Raw genomic sequence first — 26,784 nt, 5'->3', positions numbered from 1 at the left:
AACTGGGGGGAAGAAAGAGGTTGAAGAACATGGGCTTATGGCAGAAAGGGAGGTTGATTAACTTGAAGAGAAAATAGTTGGGCAGGTACAGCAAAGACTGCTGGTTGTTGACTGTGCCAGAATGTCTCCATATGACCTTTCTAACATGGCATATCAGGATTCCAAGAGGCAGTATTCCTAGAGAAAGTGCTCCAGCAAGCACCGTAAAAGCTGCAGAGTGAAGCTGTCATACTATTTAGCTTCCATATTGTTTTTTGGAACACTAGTCAACAGTGCTAGCTGATTCTGTCTTCAGCCATCCCAGCAGGAACAGAAGGGGAAAGGAAGGGAGACCCATCCCTTCCAGACAAAAAGAAAGGAACAGCAGTAGTTACAGTCATGGTGCTGGATAGTTCCAAAGAAGTGCGCAGTGGTGCATGAAGAGTGGAAGCTATGAGAGAAGGTGCCTAGCACAATGCCAAGAGCCATGATTCCCTACAGTGAATGAGGGAGACTGGTCATCATCACCCTGGGGACTTTTCTTCCACCTGATGCTCCCTGAAGGCCAGGATTAGTGTCCTTGTACCTAATGCTCTTTCTTCAGTGTTGCCATAGGCAGCATGGGCATCATTGTGAAGTAGGTAAACTTTGCATTGGTGCCAAACCACTCCCTCCTTTCTGCTTCCTGCTTCTCTCTTCCCTGCACTCCTGACTTGGACCTGCACCCCTTTGGACTACTTCCTGGTTATTCTACCTGCCCTACCAGGTATATGCCCATGGCCCTGTCTTTCCTGATCCCCATCAAAAAATCAGTCTTGTGCCTTATTTACTCTGGGTGTTGCTGCTATTTAGTCCTGTAAGCTTCTTCCCTAAGAGAGTGGAGAGGATTTGGGAAAGAGATCTTTTACTAGTTCTCAAATAACAGCAACTAGATGACCCGGTGTAGGCAAGGGTGGCTCTGTTAGTTGGGGTACATAAAATACGGAACTTTCTGTCTGCTTCCCTTTGCTGTTTGACTTTTATTTTAAGGTCCCCTTCTTGCTTCCCCCTCCCCTGCCCGAGCTGCCTTCATCCCTTGCTAAGCCAGCCCAAACTCAAACATGAGTTAGTAGCTACAGCTTTACCAAGGAGAGTCCTTGACTATGCGCCATTTCCAGAAAAAGGAGCTGAGGTGGTTTGTTTACAGGACCTGTGCAGAGTATAGACATTTTATAAACTACTTACTGGTATGTGTGTATTTCAGTAATTTAAGACTGATGAAAAAGGCTTACTCTTTGCTTTGGGACATTTTCTTCAGTCTTCATTTCTCAGTTCTTTCCCCTGTGAAAAGAGAGATTGGACTAAATGATCTATAAATTCTCTGCTAGCTCTGAGTGATCCTGTGGAGGCATAAGAAATTACTTGATCATCTCTATAATGTGCTTCAACTTACGAATTTAATGTTAAAGAAAGAACCTTGTAAACATTAGTGTCTCCCTAGTTTTCTGATTGTTGACATGATGCTTATGTGTAATTTCATACATGCACATACTTCCATCATACCTGTAATATTAACCATTCATATATTTGTATATGAATTATATATAATGTATTTCATTTGTAAATATGTATATATACTTTGTAGGTAGATATTTATATATGAATGTATAAATGTATAGAGAGAAACAGTCTTTATCTTTTCCCTTTTAGTGGGCTTTTTTTTTAATGGTCTTATAGTAGTTTATTAATTTCTTATTTCGATGAATCTGATTTGAAACTATTAGTGCATTTTGCACATAGATTTGGACCTTTTTAAAGCAATGTATAATGAAAATGGAGGTCATTTAAAAAAACTAAACGTGTGTCTGTATATATATCTATATACACACATACAGTCTTTGTGTATATATATATATATATATATGTGTGTGTGTGTATATGGAATTTTACTTTTGTAATGACATTTCTGACAGAATAATTATCGGAGATTCTAGGGAGAAAGAACTATTTAAAGATATTTAATCTGTACAGAATATTGGTGACCTGAGTTATGAAATTAATTTCTAGCTCTTTGCTAATTTGCTTAATGCCTTAGACCAAGGCTGTCTGTGAAGATATAATGGCAGCCACATATATAATTTAAAGTATACTAGTAGATACATTTGAAAAAATAAAAGGGAACAGGTAAAATTAGGTAATATATTTTATTTAACCCAATATGTCCAAAATATTATTTTAACATAAAATACAAAAATAAGTATATAAATATAAAATAGAATGTATAAATATATATTTATGTATAATATAGTGATATATCAAAATATGAATATATACAAATATGTCGATAGAGAATACATACGCTTTTTATAAATATAAAATATAAATATAAAATGTAGATTTATCAATGAGACCTTTTACTTTTGGGGGGTATACTAAGTCTTCAAAATCCAGTGTACACTAAAAGCATATCTAAATTCAGACTAGCCATATTTCAAGTGCTCAATAGCCAGAAATGGCTAGTGACTATTGTATTTGGGCAACATGATGTTAGATGATAAAGTTAACTTATTTCAGATTTTTCTCCCATGAAAAATTTTAAAATTGGTAAGAGCTTTCCAACTGTAAAATGCTGTTTTGAAATATAATTAAAGGAAAATCTTTATTCCTATCATTTAATAATGTTCTGTGCTGGCAGTTGAAGGGTATATAGTATTTCTTTGCAGAAGTTGATTAGGACCTTTGTCTGACTAGGGTGTTCCTTCTTCACCTTTTGAAGTTAAGCTTTTAGAGAAAAAGCTACCATAAGTACTAGAGATTATATAAACCAACCTAAATAAAATCAAAGGTGAATATAATTTATAAACAAGGGTTTTTTTTTTAAATCTTTAGCAAAGACAGCCTATTTATTCTTTTTCTGTTCTCAGTATTTTAATCCATTTTATGTTACTTGCTCTTGTGGATTTCTTTGAGGTTTTTTGTTTTCAAATGCCAGCCTCTTTGTTATTGCTGCTATGATTTTTGTTGTAGCACAAAATTCACCATCAATTGTCCTTTGCAAGCAGGGCTTTAAGAGAAAAAAGAGCAAGACCTAGCCCATGCCCCTTCTGAGCCATTTGAATTTTTTGTTCTTTATTTTGTTTTTAGTTTGTTTTTGTGGGGAGGTATTTTTTTTAAAGATTTTATTTATTTATTTGACAGAGAGAGAGAGAGTACAAGCAGGGGGAGCAGCAGTGGGAGAGGGAGAAGCCGACTTCCCACTGAGCAGGGAGCCCGATGTGGGGCTTGATCCCAGGACCCCGGGATCATGACCTGAGCTGAAGGCAGGCGCTTAACCGATTGAGCCACTGGGGACGTAATATTTTTAACTTATAATAATGGTGAGGATGATAACCTTTTAGAGAGTATCTTGACTTATTTTTCCCATTTCTTAGAATATGAAATGCTGTGTTGGACATGTTCCTTTGAGAAACATCTCTTGAGATAGAGGGAGACGCTGAGGGGAGCACCAGGTTGATAACTGGAGATTAGTGTTTTAATCCCAGCTTTCCTTATTGAGAACTTGATCTTTAACCTGCTCTTGGACAAGTTGTCTCCATTTTTAAACTCCAGTTTTCTCATCTTTAAAAAGGAAGATGTGTTCGTTATCTCAAAGCTTTCTCTTAGATATAAATGTCTCTAAAATTAATTAAAAGCAGCTTTATAGTTTTTGTGACCGAGGGCATCCTAGATGTCAGCTAGCCTGATCTACGGTTTCACAGGCAAGCAAAGTGAGGCCTGAGAGATGAAACGACATGGAAGAGGCACAAGTTTGTAGCATGATCATGGGTTTACTGGCTTTTATTTTATATTGGGAGATAAGTTATGTTGACATTGAAAATATTTAGTGTAAGAATGTGATTTTAGTAGGTTTAGGGAAGCATTAAGCTTAATTAATGCCTATAGGTAGCACCTGAGCTGTGCTGAAATGTGAATGAAATCATCATATAAAAATATCCTAAGACTCCAATTCATTAACAGAAAATGCAAATTTTAACAATGATTTGCACATGTAGGGTTTAAACAAAAACTCATCTTTTAATAGCTTTGAATAAGGTTAGAATTGTTTTCCTTTTATAAGATTTGCTGACTCACAAAATTGAGGGATGTGATTGTGTTTTACTTTTACTTGTTAATTTATGAAATGTCAAAAATCATTTGCAGGAAAAAAAGTCACTCGCGGGAGATACAAAATTCTGCTAGAAATAGAATCCATATAAAGTTACATGGAATGCTCAAGTAATCATAACTTTATGAAAATCTGAATAGAAAAGCGATGTGATATCTGAGAGATAGGAAAAACACCCATAAAAGCTAGTCAAAATTTCATTACTTTTTAAATATTTTTTTATTAAGTAAACTACACCCATTGTGGGACTCAGACTCACAACCCTGAGATCAAGAGTTGTGTGCTCTACTGACTGAGCCGACCAGGTGCCCCAAAATGATATTACTTTAATTAATACTTAGCTTTTGAAAGAATGGAAGACTACTTCACCTTTCCACCATCTGTAGGAATTTGTCAACTATGTAATTTGAAGAATCAGTTTTTAAAATATATGTATAGTTAATTGCGTATGGAGGAATTGTTTTTCTCCATTTCTACTAAAACTCTTTTGACATTTATACTTAAAACACACTTCCTTCTCTTCGTGGGAAATTATAAAAATCATTATTAACATAAGAGAAAGTGACCAAAGATAAACCTCTGGGAAAAAAGATGAAAAATAACTTGGAGCAAAAGAAATGTACAAACATTAAGTTATTTTTTAACTCAGTACCTAGAACCTCTGACAGATTTGTATTTCTTCTGTTCATTAGGCAAGCCATCAGGAGCCTGCACTGACGCCCTGGCTCTGAAGCTACTTGGCTTTGTTCTCTCAGACCCGTTAGTCACCTCCCTGGATCACAGGTCCCCGTGTTATTTAACTTATTTTTTATTTCTTTAATAATCTATTTGTTTTAATTTTTATTGAAGTGTAATTGATGTATAGTGTTATTGTTTTCAGGTGGGTAACAGAGTGATTTGACAGTTCTGTATGTTATGCAAAAAAGGGGCTTTATTCGATTGTTTCTCAGCTCCATCTAGGCTCTAAATTATATGACTTACCTTAGTTCTAAGACTGCACCAGAGAAATAAACCCAAGGACAAAACAAGATATTGAACACTGGGAATATTTCTAGATGAAGTCAGTCTCTGAAAAATGGGAAGATGGAACTAACTGGTGGAAAATTATGTACTTCAGATTGTATAGTTGGAAGCTAAATTCAAGAGACATGCCACAGGCTTCCAACATTGTTATGGATAGTCAAAGATGAACTCTCTAGCAAAGACAGGACATAGAAGGTGCTCAGTAAATGTGAAATAAACAGCATTGAGTGTCTACCCTCCAGTGGCTACAGAATAGATCTAAATGCTGAAAGGGACAGCAGGTGGCCTCAGAGATTGCTCCATATGTCTTATTCAGTCACAGCTTCTCTCTCTTTAAGTTCTAGGAATGCACAACTGCTTATGGTTGGTGGCATGCACACCCCATACAGTTCTGCTGTGCAGGAATGTGTTCATTGCTTTCTCTGTGTCTGGAATAATTACCAGCAGCCACCCACACGGTCCCCCTCCACCGCCCCCACTCTTACCCTTCACCTGGCCAGCCTCTGCTGATGCTTAGAAACTCAGCCCAGAGGCCACGTAGGAAGCCGGCTTGGGGTCTTCCCCTCTCTTTTTCTTGAGCCCTGGGCACCTTCCTCATGGTACTCATCCCACATCACAGGCAAATCTGCCACTCTCTGGCTTCGGAGTCTCCTTTTCAGTTATACACAAATAGCCCCCAAAGTCTGTAGCATGTAGTGATGTGTTTTTGCTGAGGTTTAATTTTAAATAATAATTCTTTATGTCATCAAAAGTAAGAAACCATCACTCATGAGACCTTTTTACCATTTTATGTTCTGTGAAGAAAGAAAAGGGACTGCCAGACAGTTAACAAGGGTATCAATTGCAGGACACATCCCAGCTTCAGGAATGTTGGGATGTGAACAGGTTTGCACTTGTTCAGTGATGTGTGGTGCCATGAAGCTGGTGTTTGGGAATGAGTGATTTTACTCTGGGATGATTCAAGTGTACGATTCAAATGTACCACTTTGCACCCACATCACTTGAAAAGTGTGTTTCTTATGGGGGGAAAAATGGCCCACTTCCCAAAGAAAACTAAATGCTGGTTTGCACAGCAGTGCCGAAGAGCTCTAAGATAGTGACAATTTTTAGTTGGAAAATGGGAATTTTGAGTAAGTTAGAAAAATGACAAATTTGGCAGTGGCTCAGATCTGCAATTCAAGAGAATCCATATGTTCAGTGCAGATACAGGGAAAAGGGATTCTGGACTCAGTCTCAACTAGTACTCCATCTAATAGAAAAGCTGCTCACCGGTGGGAAAGAAAATCTGCTAAGTTGGAAGGGTAATTAATTTGAGACCTAAAACTGCACAAGAAACACAGCAGACTTGGAAAATGTGATTCAAGAGGAAGTTTATTGAAATATTTTTGTGGATTGAGAGTACTGATACAGTAAAATGTGACTGTCTTACCTTTACTCTGAGTGAGGGTTGGCTCAAGAATTTTAAATTCTTTGCATAATTCAAATGTAATTGAAGGTGCCATCAGCTAACTCCATAAGCTCCTAGAAAAGGGTTCTGGGCCAGAACAAATGTTCAGTGCAGCTGAAGCCAGCCTATGTGGAATGAAAATACTTCCCCGTGTTCTATTTCCAAGGAGGAGGATCTCGTATCAGGGTTTAAGGCGTCTGAGGACAGACCAACTCCTCTTCTTTGCAGCAATGCATAAAACTTTGTTTAAACCAGGCTTGCTTTAGCACTCTAGGAACCTTGGAGTATTTATGAAAAAACTTCGGCTTATGTATTAACCATCCAGTGTGTTCCAAATGGCTTTTTCAATGATTATAGGAAATAAAAAAAACGAGTTGTAGTCTTTCCACATGGGTGAATAAAAAAATTGAAGATACACCACAGCAAGCTGTGAGAAAAGCAAAGAAGAAAAATAAGCATAATTATTTCACAGAACCCCAGTACAAACGCTGAACAAAGTACAGCTCATCCCTATTCCCTCAGCTCTCCCCACAAGGCAGAATGGGCTATCAGCCACATGGGTGTGGCTGAGAACAGCTGTGCTCTGAGTGCCTGGCCTTGGTGCCTGAGGTCGGTGTACTGCGTCCCCTTCACGGTGCAGCGTGGCAAAGCCTAGGAAGATTAGGTTGATAGTACCTCTTTCCCCTTTAGTAATTGTCTTAGATACAGAGGCCACTCCTTACTAACCCATCCCCTCACCCTCAGGATTGTTACATCAAAATTAGGAATCGTGTGTGTGTGTTTGTGTGTGTGTGTGTGTGTGTGTGTGTGTGTGTGTGTGTGTGTGTTTAATAAGTTCTATGCCCAACGTGGGACTTAGACTCATGACCCCAAGATCAAGAGTAACATGCTACACTCAGTGAGCCAGCCAGACACTCTAGAACTTGCTTTCTATTGATCTGTTAACTAACTCTTGGGACACTACTTCTTTGAGAAGGTCTTAAGTCTTATTAGCTAATCTGCTTTGTCTCCCTTGGAGAGACAGAATATAGTGAAACACAGACATTGATGTGGTCAAGTCATGCTGAATTTAACAGTATTGGTGCCTTTTTTTTTTTTTTTTTCCTTTCATGGCACTCATGTCATGGCAAGTCCATAAGCAGCTTGGTGCTTGTTCTTCTTTGCTTATCTCCCAAAGTAATGTGTCCACAAAACAGAACTTTAGGAAGTCTTCTCTATGCTATTAAAATGCTCGAGACATGATAGTATTCATTTTGGGCTTCTTTCATAAGTGTCTTGTGGCAGAAATGGAAATAAAGCCTCCTTTGCAGAATCATGAATTGAAGTATTAGCTAATTATAGACTTTATTGTATTTTATAGGGGAAATGACTTTTCTAACAGCAGATTTTACAAATTTGGGGATTCACAAAGATCTTTTTATATGTCCCTTGCAAATATTAACAGACTCTTGGATCCGAAAATTATGTTTATATGTCTGTCTTCCCTGCTTAACCTGCATTGTCCAATATTGTAGCCACTAACCACACATGGCCATTAAGCACTTAATGTGGCTAGTCTCAATTGAGATGTACTGTAAGCATAAAATACACACTAGATTTTAGTCTTAGTGCAAAAATATGAATGGAAAATAAATCATTAGTAACTTTTTTATTACATGTTGAAATAATATCTTAGATATATTGGGTTAAATAAAATATGTTGTTTTAAAATTTTTTTACTATTACTTTTTTAGCATTGCTGTTTAATCATTTAAAATTACATATGTAGCTTATAGTGTATTTCTGTTGGACAGAGCTGATTTAGACTATAAGTTACTTGGGGCCAGACAGTGTCTGGTGCATAGTAACTAGATGCTCAGTGCATGCTCAGTGCAACCAAACTGATGAACTGAAATGAGTGAATAGATGAGACTTATAATGGTTTTTTTTTAAGTAGTGATTTTGACACTGTGAATTTAGAAAGTGGTAGAGCAAGAGAAGATGAATTTTGTGAAGAAATCTTAAAATGTTTGTCAGTTGTCCTGGTTTATGGAGCTGGAGATGTGAGTCCTAGTCAGGAGCTGCCTTCTCCTGTAGTCCTAACTGCAGCTGCCTTCTCATGAAATATTCAGCTGTGCCCTGTAGAGTTGACCTGATTTTGCCACCAGTGATTCCTTTACTATAGTGCCATATTATAATCCAGCAGTTTATTTAAGATCCATTTCCAGAAAGGATTTTTCCTAGATGCCATATAGCTGTGGTATTCTGACTTAATGTGCTTCAGAATCATTTGCAAAGCCTATTACAAATGCAGATTCCCAGACCCATGCTCAGAGATTTTCGATCATTAGGTAAAGGAATGGAGCCCAGGAATCTGCCTGTTGACACCCCAGAAGATTCCAGTGTAAGTGACCTCTAAACAATACCTTGAGGAACATTGGCATCATAATCTAGAAATAGCTTAGAAGTCCAGGTAGAAAGGGCAGTTTGCTCAGTGATTTTTATTATCTATTATTACATTATGAAGAACTTAAATTGTTAAATACTTTAATAATCAAAAATTAATCAAAAAGTTGCAGCAAAGGAAACAACAGTGAAAAAGCAACCTACTGAATGGGAGAAAGTATCTGCATACCATAGATAAAAGGTTAATATCCAGAATATAAAAAGGATTCCTACCTACAATGCCATAACAAAAAAAATTGCCCAATTGAAAAATAGGCAAAGGACTTGAATAGACATTTCTCCAAAGAAGATATGGATAGTAAGCATGTGAAAAGATGTTGAACATCACAAGTGATCAGGGAAATGGAAATGAAAACCACAATGAGATATCACTTCACATCCATTAGGATGGGTGCTATCAAAAAAAAAAAAAAAAGAAGGAATAAAAGGAAAGTAACAAGTGTTGGGGAGAATGTGGAAAAAAATGAAGCCCTTGGAACACTGTTGGTAGGATTTTAAAATGGTGCAGTCACTGTGGAAAAAAGTATGGAGGTTCCTCAAAAAATCAAAAATAGAACTACCCTATGATCTAGCAATCCTACTTCTGTTATATACATAATAAAAGCCCTGGATCTCAAAAGATATTTGTACACCCATGTTCATTGCAACATTATTCATAGCCAGGATGTGGAAGCAAGCTAAATGTCCATCAGTGGATGGATGGATAAAGAAAATATGCTTTATATATAAAATGGAATATTATTCCACCTTTAAAAAGAAGGAAAACCTGTCAGAGGTTACAGAACTTTGACAACATCATGCTTAGTAAAATAAACCAATCACAGTAAAGACAAATACTGTATAATTCCACTTATATGAAGTATCTAAGATAGTCAAACTCAGAAACAGGAAGAATGATGGTTGCCAGTGGTTTGGGGATGGAGGAAATGAGTCGTTTGATGGATACAGAGTTTCAGCCATGCAAGATGAAAAAGTTCTGGAGATCTGTCATATAACAATGTATAGTTAGCAGTACTGTACTGGACACTTAAAAATTATTAAAGGATACACTTAGTGGTTTTTACCACAATTAAAAATTATTCAAAAAGTATCAACTATCCTAATAGGCTGTGGTGAAATTGGACTCAAGGAAAGAGTATAATTTGTGTCCTCGAACATGAGAAATTTTTTTGGAAGCTTTGAGCTAAATCAAGTAAACGTGTACTTGCAGGGAAGCTGTGTGGGTGTTGAGAGGACTAGAAGTTGGTGGCCTCTCTTTGATTTACTGAGAAGAGGACAGGGTTTACTCATCATGAACGTCATTCCCAAAGCAGCTTGTCCACAAACCTGGAAGCCCTCCAGGAGGCAGAGAGATGCTGATGACTGGATGTGGTCATTTCAGAGGCAGTCCGGACATTCTGAGAAAATGTCGTCCTTCCTCCCTCCTGTCCCCACACCTGAGACCTGGAATTTTAGCACTTTCATTTAGTTCCCTTAAAACATTTTTAAAAAGCTTTTTAACATTTTAAAAATGGTAAAAATAAACCTTTAAAAATTTTAGTCATTTTAGGGGTACTGATTGCCAGGACCCTTTCTGGTGTAGAGGAAGAACAACTGGATTGGTTTTGTGGAGTACCCAGAAGCGTTGACTCTGACAGCCAGCATTCTGTGTCTGAGGCCATTCCTTTAAGTAGCAAGCTCTCCAGTCTTTCCAGAAACTGGTAGGCAAGTATGTTTGGGTTGGTTTGCTCCACCCATGAGGTTGGCTGGCTTTCCTGAGAGGGCAAAGGGAGTGAAAGACAGTGGCCTAAAGTTACTCCCATATTTACCGATGAGGTGAGAGACAATGGTAGGCTGGTAAAAACTGAAATAATCGCATTTTCCTCCTTTTAGCCCTTCCTAGTATCTCGTTTTAGCCTTTAGCCTTTTGTCGTGTGTGTGTGTGTGTGTGTGTGTGTGTGTGTGTGTGTTTTTGTTTTGTTTTCAGTATGCTGGCTCATTGGCTCATGTTTTAGAAATATTGATTGTGAAATATTTGTTTTATTTTCTGGCTAAGGACTTTATTTCAAACAAAAGTTACAAATAAAAAAATTAAGAGCTATTTTCCTGGGTGTGGGGAAGAGATCAGGGCAAGGAATTTACCTGTGGCTAGGCCAATACCCTCATACTAAATGGGTTGTGATAATTCCCCAGTGTCCTTCCTGGTCACTGTTGGGGAGCCTCAGCAAGTGCAGCACTCTACGCCAGAGCCCACCTACCAAGGGCAGCTTGGCCTAAGGGTCAGTCCCTGGGAGGGGACACAGGCAGCAGCATGGCCAAAGGCCAACCACAGGATCAAGTCTTAATCACTGAGAACCCACTTTTCTCCCCTTCCTGGGACCCAGAACAGATTAAGAGGCACCATACCCCACAGCTGCACCCCCCACCACTGCCAACTCTACAGTTAACACATGATCCTTTGTATTTCTTGCCTTCCATTTCCCTTGGGTGGATGGTTGGGTGGGGTTTCCTGGTTTGGGGTTTCTCATGCTAATCTTCTCTGTATTGTTTCAATTTTAGTATATATGCTGCCAAAGTGAGCACATTTATAAAATATTTCAAATCTGTAAAGAGGCAGACAGATGCAGTCTCCTCACCACCAAGCTTAACAAAGAGAACATTATGAGTACAGCTGAAGCTCCTGTGTACCCCTCTTGAATAATATCCCCCAACCCCCTTCTGCAGTAGTAACTGCTGTCTAGAATTTAGTGTTTATCATTCCTAGGCAATTTTTATGCCTTTACTATATGATGTGTGTATATTTCAGCAATATATAGCATTGTTTTATGTTTTGTGGTCTCATATTTTATGTAGTCTTCTGCAGCCTGCTTTTCTCAATCTGCCTGTTTGCTTCTTACACTTCATTTAGAATATTTCTTCCAGTGTTAAATTATTCTCAACACCAGTGTACAGTGTCACTGTGTAATAGTGTTTGGCCCCTAAAATACAATTAGAAATGGCTCAGATTGAAAAATTTTATATGTGTCAAATTAACATATAATATAGTGTGTTAACTGTTAAAACATATTTGTTTTATTTCAGGTTATGATATAACTTATCCTCTCATGCTTTTTCCCTGCCCCTTCTCCCCAAATCATCAACAGTAGAAAAAGAAGAAGAAGAAAACATGTCAAGACACAAATGGTAAGTAATGTGTTGTCTTTTCTAAAGTGGGAGATAGGCTAATGAAAGAGGAAAGTACATAGTATATGCTCAATAAATGTCTGTTGAATAGAAAAATCAAGAGTCACATTAGCAGCAAATGATCTGTTAGCCCCTATCCAATATGGGTATAGTTAAGTTCAACATCCCTTCTGAGTGAAATATGGAAACCAAATAATCAAACATATTATAAGTCTTTATGTAATATATATCCTCTGAGAAACTAATTTATATACAGCTTTTCTCCTGAAAATCTAATGGCTTTTCTTACCACCAGTTTTTCAAATCTAATAAGCCTATATATATATATATGTGTATATATATATATGCGCTATTTTATTTACAACTTATTAGTGTTATCAGGGAACTTGCTGTACAGCAGCTATAAAATAATGAATGCAAACTCAGACTCATTAATTTATAGCTGTGACTTTAACCTTCATGAACACTCAGGAGGCAATCATGGTCGGAAGATGCTGCTGCTGAATAAGATGTGGTAATCATGGCAATGTTCAGCACTGTCATTTACATGCCTGTAGCACATCTCAGCAGCATGTTAAACTTCTTATAAATTCCAGGTCTGCCTCACACAGTGTTTCTGAACGCTTTTGAACCCATGACCCACCAGGCAAGCATATCTTTGTCATGTTTTATCTCTTAATTTGTAGCATGAAAAAATGGTGATGTATATTTTCATGTTTCAAGTGTACAATTAATTATAATAAGGAATATACTTGCTAATCCCTCCTCTCTCAGTAAAGAAGTAATCAGACCCAAGACCTCTGTAATATCAAATGTGAACCTTTAAGAGAATTTTTGCATGTCTTAAAATGTAATGAATTTTAAAAGGTAATTAATAAATGGCTGAGGGATTTAGTTTCCCTGAGTATCCCCATTTGACAGCCGTCTAAGAGTTGTCAGACTCTTTTCATAATTATTCCATCTTGCCTCATTAAGACAAAGGGGTGGCTCCATCCTGTGACCCTCATAATGGCTATCACACCCTGGCAGCAGGCCACGGAAGTATGTACTCACCCATCTAAGAGAGCCAGGAGAGCCCTGAGAAGTGGGCCCTTCCCCAAAGTCTGTCTCTCACTCTGCCACTTCATTGCTTGCTGCTGAAATGCAGGGGCTGTAGAGAACATGGAAATGAGCACTGGACTGGGATTAAGTGGCCTGGATTTTAATTCTGTGTGACTTTGGGCAGAATTCTTAAGCTTTTGAAACCTAAGATACCTCATTTGTTAAATGACAAAGCTGAGGGGTATTCACCAAATCTCTGGTCCCTTTGTTTTTTTTCCAAAATGGAATTTTTTTTCTGTTCATCCATGACCTTTCACCAAAAATAAGTAAATAAAAATACAATACAAAGAAGTCCACCCTATTCCCCACTTCTAAAAATTCTATTTCCTTGAAATAACCAGTTTTGGAGGGTATATCCTTCCAGTCTTTTTATACACATATTATGTAGAGAGACTCTATCTTTTACATAAAAGTTGTATGTTTTTTCCACTTATTTTCCCTCAGTGAGCTCATAGTAGAACTTTTTTTTTTTTTAAAGATTTTATTTATTTATTTGACAGAAACACAGCGAGAAAGGGAACACAAGCAGGGGGAGTGGGAGAGGGAGAAGCAGGCCTCCCGCGGAGCAGGGATCCTGATGCGGGGCTCAATCCCAGGACCCTGGGATCACGACCTGAGCCAAAGGCAGACGCCTAACGACTGAGCCACTCAGGCACCCCTAAAACTTTTTTTTTTTAATTAAAGTATAGCGGACACACAATGTTATGTTAGTTTCAGGTGTACAGCATAGTGATTTGACAAGTCTATACACACACAAAAAAAACCCTTTTATTTATTTATTTTAGATTTTATTTATTTGAGAGAGAGAATGAGGTAGAGAGAACATGAGAGGGGGGAGGGTCAGAGGGAGAAGCAGACTCCCTGCTGAGCAGGGAGCCCGATGCGGGACTCGATCTTGGGACTCCAGGATCATGACCTGAGCCGAAGGCAGTTGCCCAACCGAGGCACCCAGGTGCCCCCCAAAAAACCGTTTAAATAATGCAGAAACTATGAAAGTCCCCCAAATCCTACTTCTCTAATGATAGCTTTTGTAAAGAAGTTATTTGAAACCCCTTCTGACTTTTTAAGAATAAATGTCTGAATTGAAAATTGTAAATGTTATGTGGAAGGAGAGTATAAATCACCAAGTTTCAAGGAACAGGTATTTTTAAATAGTGGTGTAAAGCAACTTGTGTTTTAGGACTCAGGTCTGGCATGTTTTGAGTGGTGATAGCATGGAGTGGAAGAAAGAAGGAACATGTCTGCAGAGAGGAGAAACCAGGGGTCCTGTGTGGACATATGAAACAGGAGCTCTAAGGGCGCCTAGGTGGCTCAGTGAGTTAAGTGTCTGCCTTCGGCTCAGGTCATGATCTCAGGGTCCGGGGATCAAGTCCCACATTGGGCTCCCTGCTCAGCGGGGAGTCTGCTTCTCCCTCTCCCTCTGTTCCTCCCTCCCTCCCGCTTTTGTGCTCTCTCTCTCTCAAATAAAACCTTAAAAAAAAAAAAAGAAAGAAACAGGGACTGTAGACCAGAGGAAGGCATAGACAACATGGGGAGGGGTGGAGCACTAATGGCAACATTTCTGTCAATATCTGAGGTGTTGTGGTCTTTTACAGAATTCTATTTCATTCTCAATTTTTTTTCTAATTTCTTCCTTACATACTTTTTTTTAAAAAAAGAATTTATTTATTTGAGAGAAAGCATGCACAGGGGCAGAGGCAGAGGGAGAGAGAGAGAGGGAGAAGCAGACTCCCCGATGAGCAGGGAGCCTGATGCAGGGCTCGATCCCAGGATCCTGGGATCATGACCTGAGCTGAAGGCAGACGTTTAATGACTGAGCCACCCAGGCGCCCCAAGAATTTAAGGTTTTAATATCAGAAATCATTAACAGATTTTTCAAAAAAACATTTTGTTAAATTTCATTTGACTGTAGTTAAGACTATTTAACATGAGATTTGCATTTTAACAAATTTTTAAGTGTATACTATGGTATTATTAACTATAGGTGCAGTGTCGTACAGCCCATCTCTAGAATTTACTCATTGTGTATCATTGAGACCTTACACCCCTTCATTAAGAGTTTCCCATTTCCTTAAGTCAATCAGAGAAAGACATGTATCATATGACCTCACTGATATGAGGAATTCTTAATCTCAGGAAACAAACTGAGGGTTGCTGGAGTGGTGGGGGGTGGGAGGGATGGGGTGGCTGGGTGATAGACATTGGGGAGGGTATGTGCTACGGTGAGCGCTGTGAATTGTGTAAGACTGTTGAATCACAGATCTGTAATTCTGAAACAAATAACGCAACATATTTTAAGAAAAAAGAAAAAGAAGAAGATAGCAGGAGAGGAAGAATGAAGGGGAGTAAGTCAGAGGGGGAGACGAACCAGGAGAGATGATGGACTCTGAAAAACAAACTGAGGTTTCTAGAGGGGAGGAGGGTAGGGGGATGGGTTAGCCTGGTGATGGGTATTAAAGAGGGCACATTCTGCATGGAGCACTGGGTGTTATGAACAAACAATGAATCATGGAACACTACACCAAAACAAATGATGTAATATAGGGTGATTAACATAACAATAAAAAATTTAAAAAAAAAAAGAGTTTCCCATTTCCCTCTCACCCCATCCAGCCTCTGGTAACCACTATTCTACTCTCTGATTCTGAGTTTGACTATTTTAGGTACCTCTAGGACAGATTTTAAATGTGCTATTTTTCACCCCCTTATCTCTACTTTTCTGCTATCACTTCAGTGTTGGCCATAACACTGGAGTGGAGACAACATAGGTATCCAGCTTTATCGCTGACTCACTGGGCTGCTTGAGCCAGACACCCTGCCTGGTTAGGCCTCACTTTCTCTACTTGGAAAAGGAGTATGTCCAACATGCTGAGAGCTAAACTCTTCAAGGTTTAGTTTCTTGATTTCCTGCAAAAGCTTCTTGATTTCCTCACTAACTTTTAAGGTTTCAGAGTATATTAGAGTTGGTTAATATTTTTGGTGTAATAACCACACAAGAAAGTATGTTTATGGCGGCGCCTAGGTGACTCAGTCGGTTACGTGTCTGCCTTCAGCTCAGATCATGATCCTAGAGTCCTGGCATTGAGCCCCACATCAGGCTCCCTGCTTGTGGGGGAATCTGTTTCTCCCTCTGCGGCTTGCCCCTGCTCATACCCTCTCTCTCTTTCAGTCAAATGAATAAATAAATCTTAAAAAAAAAGTATGTTTATGAATGTTGTGTAATATAATGTTTAGATAAATTTGTTAACACTAAAATAGCTTCATTTTTATGAAAGTCAGGAATAAAATACCTCTTTAAATGTATTTTTTAGCAGTTATCCCTGGGACTTACAGGATCGATATACTCAAGATAAGTCAGTAGTAAATAAGATGCAGCAGAAGTATTGGGAAACGAAGCAGGCCTTTATTAAAGCCACAGGGAAGAAGGAAGATGAGCATGTCGTTGCCTCTGATGCAGACCTGGATGCCAAGCTGGAGGTGAGCTGTTCTTCTTCTCAGTCCCAGCACAGCCCCCTCACTAGGGTCACAGTCCTAGAGTGTACAGACTTGGACAAGCTTAGGTGTGCTTTATATTTGAAAACATACTGCAAACAGCTAGTTCATGAGGAAAAAATCTAAGATGAGGTAAATTCAATCCGAGCATGTTTTCTAAAAACCTACAAATTCTCGTGTAACTACCAGCGTGCCTCAGTTAATTTGTTTTTCAAGCACTTTAATGCATTGCATGTGGTAAACTCAATAAATGTTTGTTGTTTGTTGAAAAAATTAATGCAACCAAAGAGCCACTGCACATGATATCAACACTAGGGTCAAGCTAATGCTTACATTTTTTAAAAAAAGAGGAAAGGATGACAACACAAGATCCTGGAAATTAGAGTCTCATAAACTTGGCATTGAACCCTGAAAAATTCTAGAATGAATTAACTGAGCAGATATTTAGTTAGACTAGTTAATAATACAGTAAGCTGAACTCCTATCTGGTTGATTCCCAAATACTAACATAACTGGTAGAAGGTCCACTAATCCCCTGTCTTGCAGGACATTCTGCCAATATTTAGAGTAAAATTTAAAAAGCATACTCATCACTTCCATGAGAAATACTATGTTACATAACCTGATAAGAATTCAAAATGATCTCTAAATTCAACATATCAGATAAAGTTAATGAGCTTGAACATTTTACATGATTACAGTAAAAAGCTCAGGGTTTCAAAAAAACTTTCTGAGAAGGGTGCCCAGGATGATAGAAACCATGGTTATACTGGAACAGAGAGGTTTAAGGGAGCTATATTAGCTGTTGATTGCATAGAAAGGCCTGTCATTTGGATGAAGGATAATTCATCCTATGCATCTGGAGGGAGAACCAGACCCAGGGCCCCTATTCATAGTATGTACATCTCATGTGTTTATGTGTTTGTCTGCCCTCCCTCCACTAAGAGATCCATATCAGCCTTATTCACCATAATACCATCAGCAGACACACAGTACTCATTCAGTAAATAGTAACTGAATCAGTGTACATGTTAATGCAATTAATGTTCATTCCCAGCCCTTTCCCCTGCCAATGGAATTGTTCAAATTGAAGCTGGGTTTCATAGAGATGTTCTAATGGAGATGGCTACAGGGAGAAACGTGGCACCAGGAGGCATTGGTTCTGATTTTAGTGTTCTTCATACAGTTGAAATGATTATATGTCACATATGCTTTTCATGTCTCCTACCTTTATTTTTTTTTCTTTTTAACAATGTAGCAAATACAGGCATTATTCAGAAAGGAATTTAACACGTAATTATTACTTCATTACACATAATACAGTAATTTTATATTTATGCTTAGGCTCTTGCAGCATTTTTACTGAGCCAACTGTACTTTAATCAAAATAGCCACTGTCCTAGGCACATAACATCTAAAGTAATTAGCTGTGACTGGTAATGTTACATGGATGAGGTTTCTGTTGCAGAAATGTTTAAACTTGTGTTGATGCTTATGGAGAGCATCCATAAAACATATGTAAATGACGTGCAGAGCATTTTGATGTGTTTTTACCCTAAGTTATCCACAAAAGGCTAGCTTATGAAATAAGAGCCTTTGTTTTGCTAGCACAGAGCAAGTTTCTGTGCCAAGTTATAAGGATGGTCAGATTCTACTATAATCTGTTGGGAAGTTAATATAGAAATGTTGCACTAAGTTTAACTATGTGTCAAAATTGGTTTTTAATAAAATCATTTTCTCAAAAACAGCTCTTAAGTACAAGAACAGACAAAGCTAACCTGTGTTGACAGGCAGGTCTTTTAGGAGGGGCCGTAGCAGAGCCGCCGGTCAGTGGTTTCTTAGTTTGGGTGCGGTTGCAAGAATGTATGCAGTTACAGACCTGCAGAACAGAACATTCCAGAGGTGTGCATTTTATTGCCTTTCATTTACACCTCAGGTTTTTAAAAATGAACAGTGACAACAGAACAGTTCCTGAACATACTTTATGAACTCCCTTGATCCTATATTCAGGAATTGCTATCTGTTGGTGGTTTGTGACCCATAATCCTGATGTCAAACGTTAGTCAGGGAAGAAATTCAGACTGCTGATTTTCTGTTTCTGTTGTTTTTTTTTTCTTTCTCTTTTCTAAACAGGTAGAAAATACAGAGTAATGAAATAAGATTTAGCAAAATTTATATTCTTCATGACCAAATTTTATTGTACTAAGCGTTTCTGGGAATGGTTTTTAATATTTCAAGTATATATGCATGCATCTATTTTTATTAGATCATTGGTTGTATTTATTATGAAACAGATCATCTGTTTTAACTCAATAGTGAAGTGCTTCATAATACCAAGACACAGCTATTACATCACCATGGCCAATAAGCTAAAAGAGAGAGAGAGGGAAAGCCTTTCTCTGCCTCATTAGGTGGCTCTTCAGAGGCAGAATGTTTGCCAGGTTTTCTGATACCAGCTGTGGTCTCTGGGCTGGTGGACAGAAGGTGGAGAAAGTGTGAAGTGTCTGATCTTCTCTTGAGCTCGTCTGGGTTTTTGAAGCAAAGTTAAAATCTAGTTTGATTCTTCTCAGTATAGCCCACCTTCTTTTCCCGTACTTTCTTCTCTTACGGCCTTGGCATTACATTAGGTTTCTTCTCTGTATATCTTATGAAATCAATGGGAAAATAAGGAGTGATAAGGGCTGCTAGCTAAACTCCATTTTACCAGATGTCTTCTAAATGGAACATTCAACTGATTGATTTTTGTTTGCTCTTTATAGAATTGTTTAAGCATGCCATAAAATGGATTACGATCACAAAATAAGCGAATGTCATGTTTTAAATATGATTCTTAATTGAGGGATCCTACATTTAAAAAAAAGACAGCAAATGGTAAAAGAAATAAATTATGAATGAATATTGGGTCTCTGGTTTACCAAATCTAATTGGGCCCTTCATTTAGGATTTCTGTTTTTCAGTTCTTATTTCAATAATCTGGAGGAAATCACTGTTCTGCGGATCTTAATTTAGATCACAGAAATGATGAATTCTAATAAATATAGATAAATAGGAGCATACTTAAAGACTTTGGTCACAGTTGCTGCACCGAACGCCACATAACAACAAGCATACTTAGGTTTGTGATCTTGTTGTTGGTGGGCAAATCAAACACTGTGATTATGTTCCGATAATAATTTTTTATTTCACTATTTGTTATAATTTAGCATTTTGTTTGTATTTTTATTATAGCTGTTTCATTCAATTCAGAGAACCTGTTTGGACTTGTCTAAAGCAATCGTACTCTATCAAAAGAGAATATGTTGTAAGTATGCCCTAAGTATGAATATTGATCAGATAAACAGTAAGAAATAGGATATTTTGCTTTAATATATCATTTCATATGTTTAGAAAGTAAGACAAGGAAATTACTATTTAGGAGTGTCTGTCTTTGCTCTCTCTTTTTTTAAAGATTTTATTTATTTATTTGACAGAGAGAGGGAACACAAGTAGGGGAAGTGGGAAAGGGAGAAGCAGACCTCCCACTGAGCAGGGCGTCCGATGGGGGACTCAATCCCAGGACCCCAGGATCATGACCTGAGCCGAAGGCAGATGCTTAATGACTGAGCCACCCAGGCGCCCCTGTCTCTGCTCCTTAATTGGTGGGGAGGAGGGTCTCTAATAATTTTATCAGAAATCCTTTACATAGGTTGTTTATCACTCAATGCAAGTAACTGTAACAAGAACTTTATATTGGGCCTCCTGTGGGTAAGTACATGCCATTTATTTTCCTAATTATAAAAAAGTTTTCTCAGTTTTATGTGTGGGTTTTCTAAAATTCTGGGTTGTTTTTATTTGATTGCCCTGGCTCTCATATCCAGTTTTGTTCCTCTTAAAATGGAGAGAGAAGGCACAAACAGGTAATTTATTAACTGTATTTTGTTGACAGCACTTCTTCATGAGCATTTTTTAAGTTGGATATTGGGTTATTGGGGAACAAGATTCTGCGTAAAGTTATTACCCACAGTTGTCTCTAAATGCTAAATATCAAGTTGTGTGTTAGTATGTTTTAAAATTTCCTTTTGTAGGTGATTTAATAGTATAATTTCTGTATTTCTGAGCAGGAACATAGGAAATTTTTTTGTTTCTGACTGCTGATACACCTCTTTCCAATAATCACAATTAACAGTTGGTAATTTTCCTTCATTAGTCTTTGTTAAGACTATTGTGGGGAAGTACAAAGTCCTAGGACTTAGAGGCAGAATTTTACAAATTTTCTGTGTTACTGTTTACTAAGTGTTTGAGCTAAGACTTCTCCAGGGCTATAACTCCATAGTCTTGAGTTCTGGGGAAGTCAAGACACATGACACATACCCCCCCACCATTTATCTGTCCCACATCTAGTCAGTCTTAAATGGTAGTCCATTTTGTCTCCTGAATAGCTTTCAGAGTCTTCCTCTCTACAACTCTACTGTCACTACCTTAGTTCATGCCACTACTATCACTCTCTTACTTGATTTGCTATATCAGCTTCCTAAATGATCTCCCTGCACTCTGCCCCCCGCCACAGCCCACTGTCTACCCCACAAAGAGCTCCCAGTGATCTAAGATAGGACAATTTGAGCAACAAAATAAATAACAATAGTATCGGATTATAACCCATGAAGTAAAGTAAAATATCCATTAAGTCAGCATGGAAATAGACAAACAGGGGAGAAGAAACTCTTTCTTATAAAATAACTCTGGTTAATAAATATAGAAAGAATGAGGGAACCATAAGATCTCCATTAGGCAAATACCACAGTAAGAATTGTAACAGGCAAGGTTCACTGGAAGATGGCACAATCAGTGAACGAAAGTTTGAGGAGAAAGTGGGTATTTGCATAGCATCATGTGTTTCCCTCCAAGATTTTAAATAATTATGAAAGGAGGAAATCATAATTTTACCGTGGAGTAACTCAGTAGACACCACCTGAATTAAGTGATCGAGATCGACATCACTAGTGATAATGTGTGTTGGTATCATGTAGTCCTGATATCATCATTTAAGAAGGCCACTTCACCTCTGTGGTTTCCCTCCCCAAAATCTGTCACCCCAGTCTAATTGTGAGAAATAAGACAAACCCGATTGAGGGACATTCTGTACAATACCTAACCAGTAATCTTAAAGGGCACAAAGCTCATGAAAGATAGGATAGGCTTAGAAACTGTCACAGATCGAAGGAGACTAAGGGATCCTGACAACTTAACGTCAGATCCTGGATTCGATCTTAGAAGAAGAAAAGGGACATTAATGAGAAAACTGATAAAATTCAAATAAGGTTATGGTTAAGTGTACTATACCAATGTTAATTTCCCAGTTTTGATAACTGTACCATGGTTATGTAAGATGCTAATGTTAGGGGAAGCTGAAGAAGGGTATACAGGAACTCTGTATTCTATTTACAGTTTTTCTATAAGCTTAAAATTCTGTAAAATAAAGTTTAAAAAAGTACATTGGATCATGTTGCTTCTCTGCTTTAAAGTTTCCAATAGAACCTAAGGTGAGGTCCAGGCTGCCATACCATAGTCTATAAATTCCTACATGATCTGGCCCAGCTTGCATCTCCAGCCACTTTTGCCCTTACCCACCATGTCACCTGAGGCCTTTTGCGCTCACTGTTTCCTCTGTCTGGAATGTCACTGGCCTAATCATCTCAAGAGTGGCCCCTTCTTGACATCTAGAGCCCAGCTTAATGGTTACCTGCTCAGAGAGGCTTTTCCTGACCACCCAGCCCAACGTATCTTCTCTCCCCTTCTTTTATTGCTCTATCTGGTATTTTTCTTTTTGTGTTTTGTATTTGTGATTATAGATTTTTTATTTTCTGTCTTCTGTTACACAAACAAAAGCTCCATAAAAACAGGGACCTTGTGTGTCTTGTCCATCTCTATATTTCCAGTGGTAAGAACAGTGCCTAGTACATATTAGATCATCCATAAATCTGTGCTGAGTGAATTAATGCTGCCAAGCTAACTGGTTTTATAGTTCTTAGTTCCCTTTTTAGGATACATCTGAAAATCTAATCAGCAATTAAAAAATGAATAGGGGTTTTTTGGTGTGTCTGAATTCTTAAGTCCCAGTTAAGTTAGACCTTTTAGGTGGAAACTGGCAAGTCATCTGATACCTGTGTTGCATCTGAATTTTAAACTTCTATAAATTAATTTCAGTATTTGAATTTTAAAGTTAAAATTAAGGAATGAACATCCCTTCTCGGAAAATGACAGTCATCACTAGTAACCCAAGCTGGAGTCTGATGAGGCTGAGATGTTTTCCACCTCTCTCTGAGTAACACTGCCAATTAATTAGAGTCCAGCTCTTAAAAGGAAACCTGTTTCCCACCCCAAGCTTAATCCTCAAGTGCATAAAATAATAAAAATAATTTTTCAAATGCTTCAACTTCCTTAGGCTTATTTAGGAAAGTACATTTCATCAACTATATAATCATTTAGGTACAGTGAATTGGTATCTTCCTAGCCTTAAGGTAAATATGTTCATTTGTATGTGACTTGAGACTTCAAGGTAAAAAAGGTGACCGTAGTCTCATGCTATTATGAACAAAAATGTGAAATTGCTCTCCATAGGGACATATTCATTGTGGAATTGAGTGAGTCCTATATTAGTAAGTAGAAAGAAGTTACAGAAGGTATTAAAAAACAACAAAACTTCTTATAATTATAGTTTTTTTTAAATCTTCATAGAATCATGGCATAAATATCAAATAAGCATTTAAAATGAAATAAAGTGGGATAGGAGGTGGTGGGGAAAAATAATGTATGAGGATAATAAGGCAAAAATTATAGTTAATTTAATTTTATAAGCACTTAACAGTGCCCTGAATGCTCAGCTTGGGGAATCCATAGTTGGATGAGGTCCCTGTCCTGAGAAAGTTAGAGTCTCATGGGATAGACAGACACATCCCCAACCATGAACACCCTAATGCCGAGAGGGCGCTGCTGTCCCAGAGAAATGGGGATCAACTACTTCACAGCCTTTGAGCTTTGAGTAGTGAACTTGATTCTTGAGGGACAGAGAGAAAGGAGAGTAGACATTTATTTCTCAGGGAGAGTGGATTCCAAAAGGCTCATCCTCTGGAATGTTTAGTGTGAACTATAGTGACAAATTAACAAAGAAGCAGTAGCAAGTATAACCTTCACCTTTGGATTTGTGGTTCCTGGCTTATGCTCTCATTGGAGAGGTTATGTCAGGAATGGGATGCATTCTGAAGGAATTGTGGATTGTTTATGAAAAGGGACAAGAATCCTAGTAGCATTTAAAAAGCATTTTTAGAGGCACGTGATGTGTAAATGCATAAATACAGAAGTGTGAAATAAGAATAGTGTTCAGAGTAAGTCCATAGAAATGCTGTATTTAGAAAAGAAAACATTTAGGAAACTCAGTGTCACTCTTTGTTCAGCTGTTGGTAAATGTGGATTGGGGGCCAGTGGCGTTGTAAGAGCCCACTATTTCATCGTTTGAAGACACACAGTTTTATAAATCAGCCCCAAGTGTAAAGAAAGAGAGTGTTTTGCTATTATAAATATTGATGCTATGATTATCTTTCCATATGAAGCTTTGTGCCCATTTCACTAATTCCTTGGAATGTACTACTAACAGTAGAAGTGCACTGTCAAAAGATACATAGAATTCTGTAACATTGTATGTTTACTGCCAAATGAATCTGCAGAAAGCATGTACCAGTCACTAGCTCACCAACAGTGCCATCTCAGGTTGTCTTTAGAAATAAGGCCAAGTTTAGGCATGACCAATTCACGGTTCCAGCTCTGCATTTATTTTTAAAAATTTTTTTTGAAGATTTTATTTATTTATTTGACAGAGACAGTGAGAGAGAGAACACAAGCAGGGGGAGTGGGAGTGGGAGAAGGAGAAGCAGGCTTCCCACTGAGTAGGGAGCCCAACATGGGGCTTGATCCCAGGACTTGGGATCATGACCTGAGCTGAAGGCAGACACTTAACGGGCTGAGCCACCCAGGTGCCCCCAGCTCTGCATTTAAAAAACCCATGAAGACATGGGGTACCTGGGAGGCTCAGTCACTTACGTGTCCAACTCTTGATCTCAGCTCAGGTCTTGATCTCAGGGTCATGAGTTCAAGCCCCATATTGGGCTCCATGCTAGATGTGATGCCTTCCTAAAAAATAAACCCACAAAGGCATTAAGCTGATTACCCCCCACCCTCAATCCCCACTCCCACTTCCAACCAAAGACCCACATCATGAATAAGGTATTGGAATTGCTTTATTATCAAGTAGACTGTAACTCAGAAAGCAGAGATCAAAAAGTCAGCGAGAGAGAATAAGCAGAGGAAACTGGCTCTATATTATAGGCAGCCACAAAAGATTCCCTCAGTCATAATAGACAAACCCAACTTTTTTATTTCAGCTTGAAACAGCACATTATCGGCTCGCTTTTCAGTGCAGAGGTCATTTTCTGGTTCTGATTACAGGGCACCAAACACACTGACAGATGTACTCAAGTGAATTTGATCTCTCCTTTTGTAAATGGAGGGACAGCATGAAAGTTAAATGGTGGGAGGCGGGGAGCTTATCTTGTAGCTTGCCACGTGGATTTAATTTCACCCCGTCTTTGGCTCTAAAAGAGCGAGGACCTTGTGTCTCTCTCCGCTCTGTAATAAAAATGCTTATTGTTCATGGCTCCTTTTGGTCTTTTCTTCATCAGTCTTGTCTCAAGAAGAAAACGAACTGGGAAAATTTCTCCGATCCCAAGGCTTCCAAGATAAAACCAGAGCAGGAAAGATGATGCAAGCAACAGGAAAGGCTCTCTGCTTTTCTTCCCAGCAAAGGTGTGTGGCCTTCACTGGGGCTCCATTTGGGGGATCGGCAAAGAATCCGGGATCCATCCAGCCATGGAGGGGACTCCTCAGTTGTTGTCTAGAAGGCTCTTGCCTGAGACTGAGGAGCTACTCTGTTCTTAGTTATTAGTCTGTTCTTAACTCTCTGATTAAGATAACATGTATGATTTATTTTCCTCCTAGGAATTTTTAAGTTTTTTTTTTTTTTTCATATTTCTCCTGGTCTATAGGGAGCATGTTATGTACCAATCACTGTGAGTGCTGCCTAGGCTTATGTTTGACCTTTAGCATTGCTCATAGCATTCAGTCCGGTCCCCTAACAGCAGCTGATTAAAGCAGTAGCCTAATGAGACCAGGTAGAAGGGTTCCTTCTCTGCTCTCTATGGGCCAATTAACTTTGGAGAGGTGGTGTTCACGATGCCCTGAACTATTCTGCTCAGACCCTGGACCAGCAACATCAGCAGCATCCCCTAGAAGCCTGTTAGAAATGCAGAATCTAGGCCCCATCCCACAACTGCTGAATCCAAATCTGCATCTTAATGAGATCCCTGGTTGATTTTGATGAACATTTAAAAGTTTGAGAAGCTCTGGTAGAGAGGAAATTGTGGCAGATGAGTGACATTTTTTTTTTTTAACACTCTCATGACTCATTTTTATGGTTGGTGTAGAATAAGCAAGAGCCCCTGCATATAGTTGCATTTTGTGCCTGAGAAAAGTAACACTCCTTCTCTATTCCTCCTCCCCCAATAATGAACTAGCCCAAAAATGTCACTCACTAATATTAGGCAAGATTATACCTAAATAAGGCGTTGTAGGTAGTTTCCAAAAATGTTCAGCCTACAAAAATTTCACTTAAATTGTTCATTTTCTTCTCCTAATTTCTCCTTCTTTCCTTCCTTCCCTGTGGGCCAAGAGCAGGCCGTCAGCCTGTTACACAGGTATTCCTATGAAATCCTGAGAAAGCTGGAGTAGCAGAAAGAGACCAACTGTGTCAGTTTCCCAGGGTCCCACTCCTGGGTGTGTTGGTTCTGTCTAATAACATTTGGACCCCAACTTTGTGGGCAATGCCAACTTTCACAGTTGAACAATACCATTTCCAATAGTTCTGTATCCATTTCCCAAGAAAAGTGTTGCTTATGATTTTTAA

General features: G+C 38.4%; 1 protein-coding gene and 1 pseudogene across 14 annotated transcripts in view; one reads left to right on the top strand and one right to left on the bottom strand.

The window, feature by feature from the left end:
- Positions 1–26,784, top strand: part of ICA1 (islet cell autoantigen 1) — a 142,793-nt gene that overhangs the window by 6,972 nt on the left and 109,037 nt on the right. For 5 of the 14 annotated variants that reach the window (XM_073898864.1, XM_073898865.1, XM_073898867.1 and 2 more), the window contains 5 exons: positions 4,816–4,906; positions 12,161–12,200; positions 16,613–16,778; positions 20,022–20,094; positions 25,505–25,628. In XM_073898864.1, coding sequence (XP_073754965.1) covers positions 12,184–12,200; positions 16,613–16,778; positions 20,022–20,094; positions 25,505–25,628 — 380 coding nt within the window. In that variant the 5' untranslated portion in view covers positions 4,816–4,906; positions 12,161–12,183. Of the gene's footprint in view, positions 1–686; positions 746–4,815; positions 4,907–12,098; positions 12,201–16,612; positions 16,779–20,021; positions 20,095–25,504; positions 25,629–26,784 lie in introns of those variants that run through there. The other 9 variants (XM_073898862.1, XM_073898863.1, XM_073898873.1 and 6 more) reach the window with 4 other exon arrangements.
- LOC112825327 (U6 spliceosomal RNA) lies at positions 11,543–11,600 on the bottom strand (annotated as a pseudogene).

The sequence above is a fragment of the Callorhinus ursinus genome, unplaced genomic scaffold (assembly GCF_003265705.2).
Source record: "Callorhinus ursinus isolate GAN/ISIS: 27379988/994484 unplaced genomic scaffold, GSC_fseal_2.0 scaffold12, whole genome shotgun sequence".
Taxonomy (NCBI): domain Eukaryota; kingdom Metazoa; phylum Chordata; class Mammalia; order Carnivora; family Otariidae; genus Callorhinus; species Callorhinus ursinus.
The sequence above is the reverse complement of the archived record's forward strand: the minus strand, read 5'-3'. Positions and strand labels throughout refer to the sequence as shown.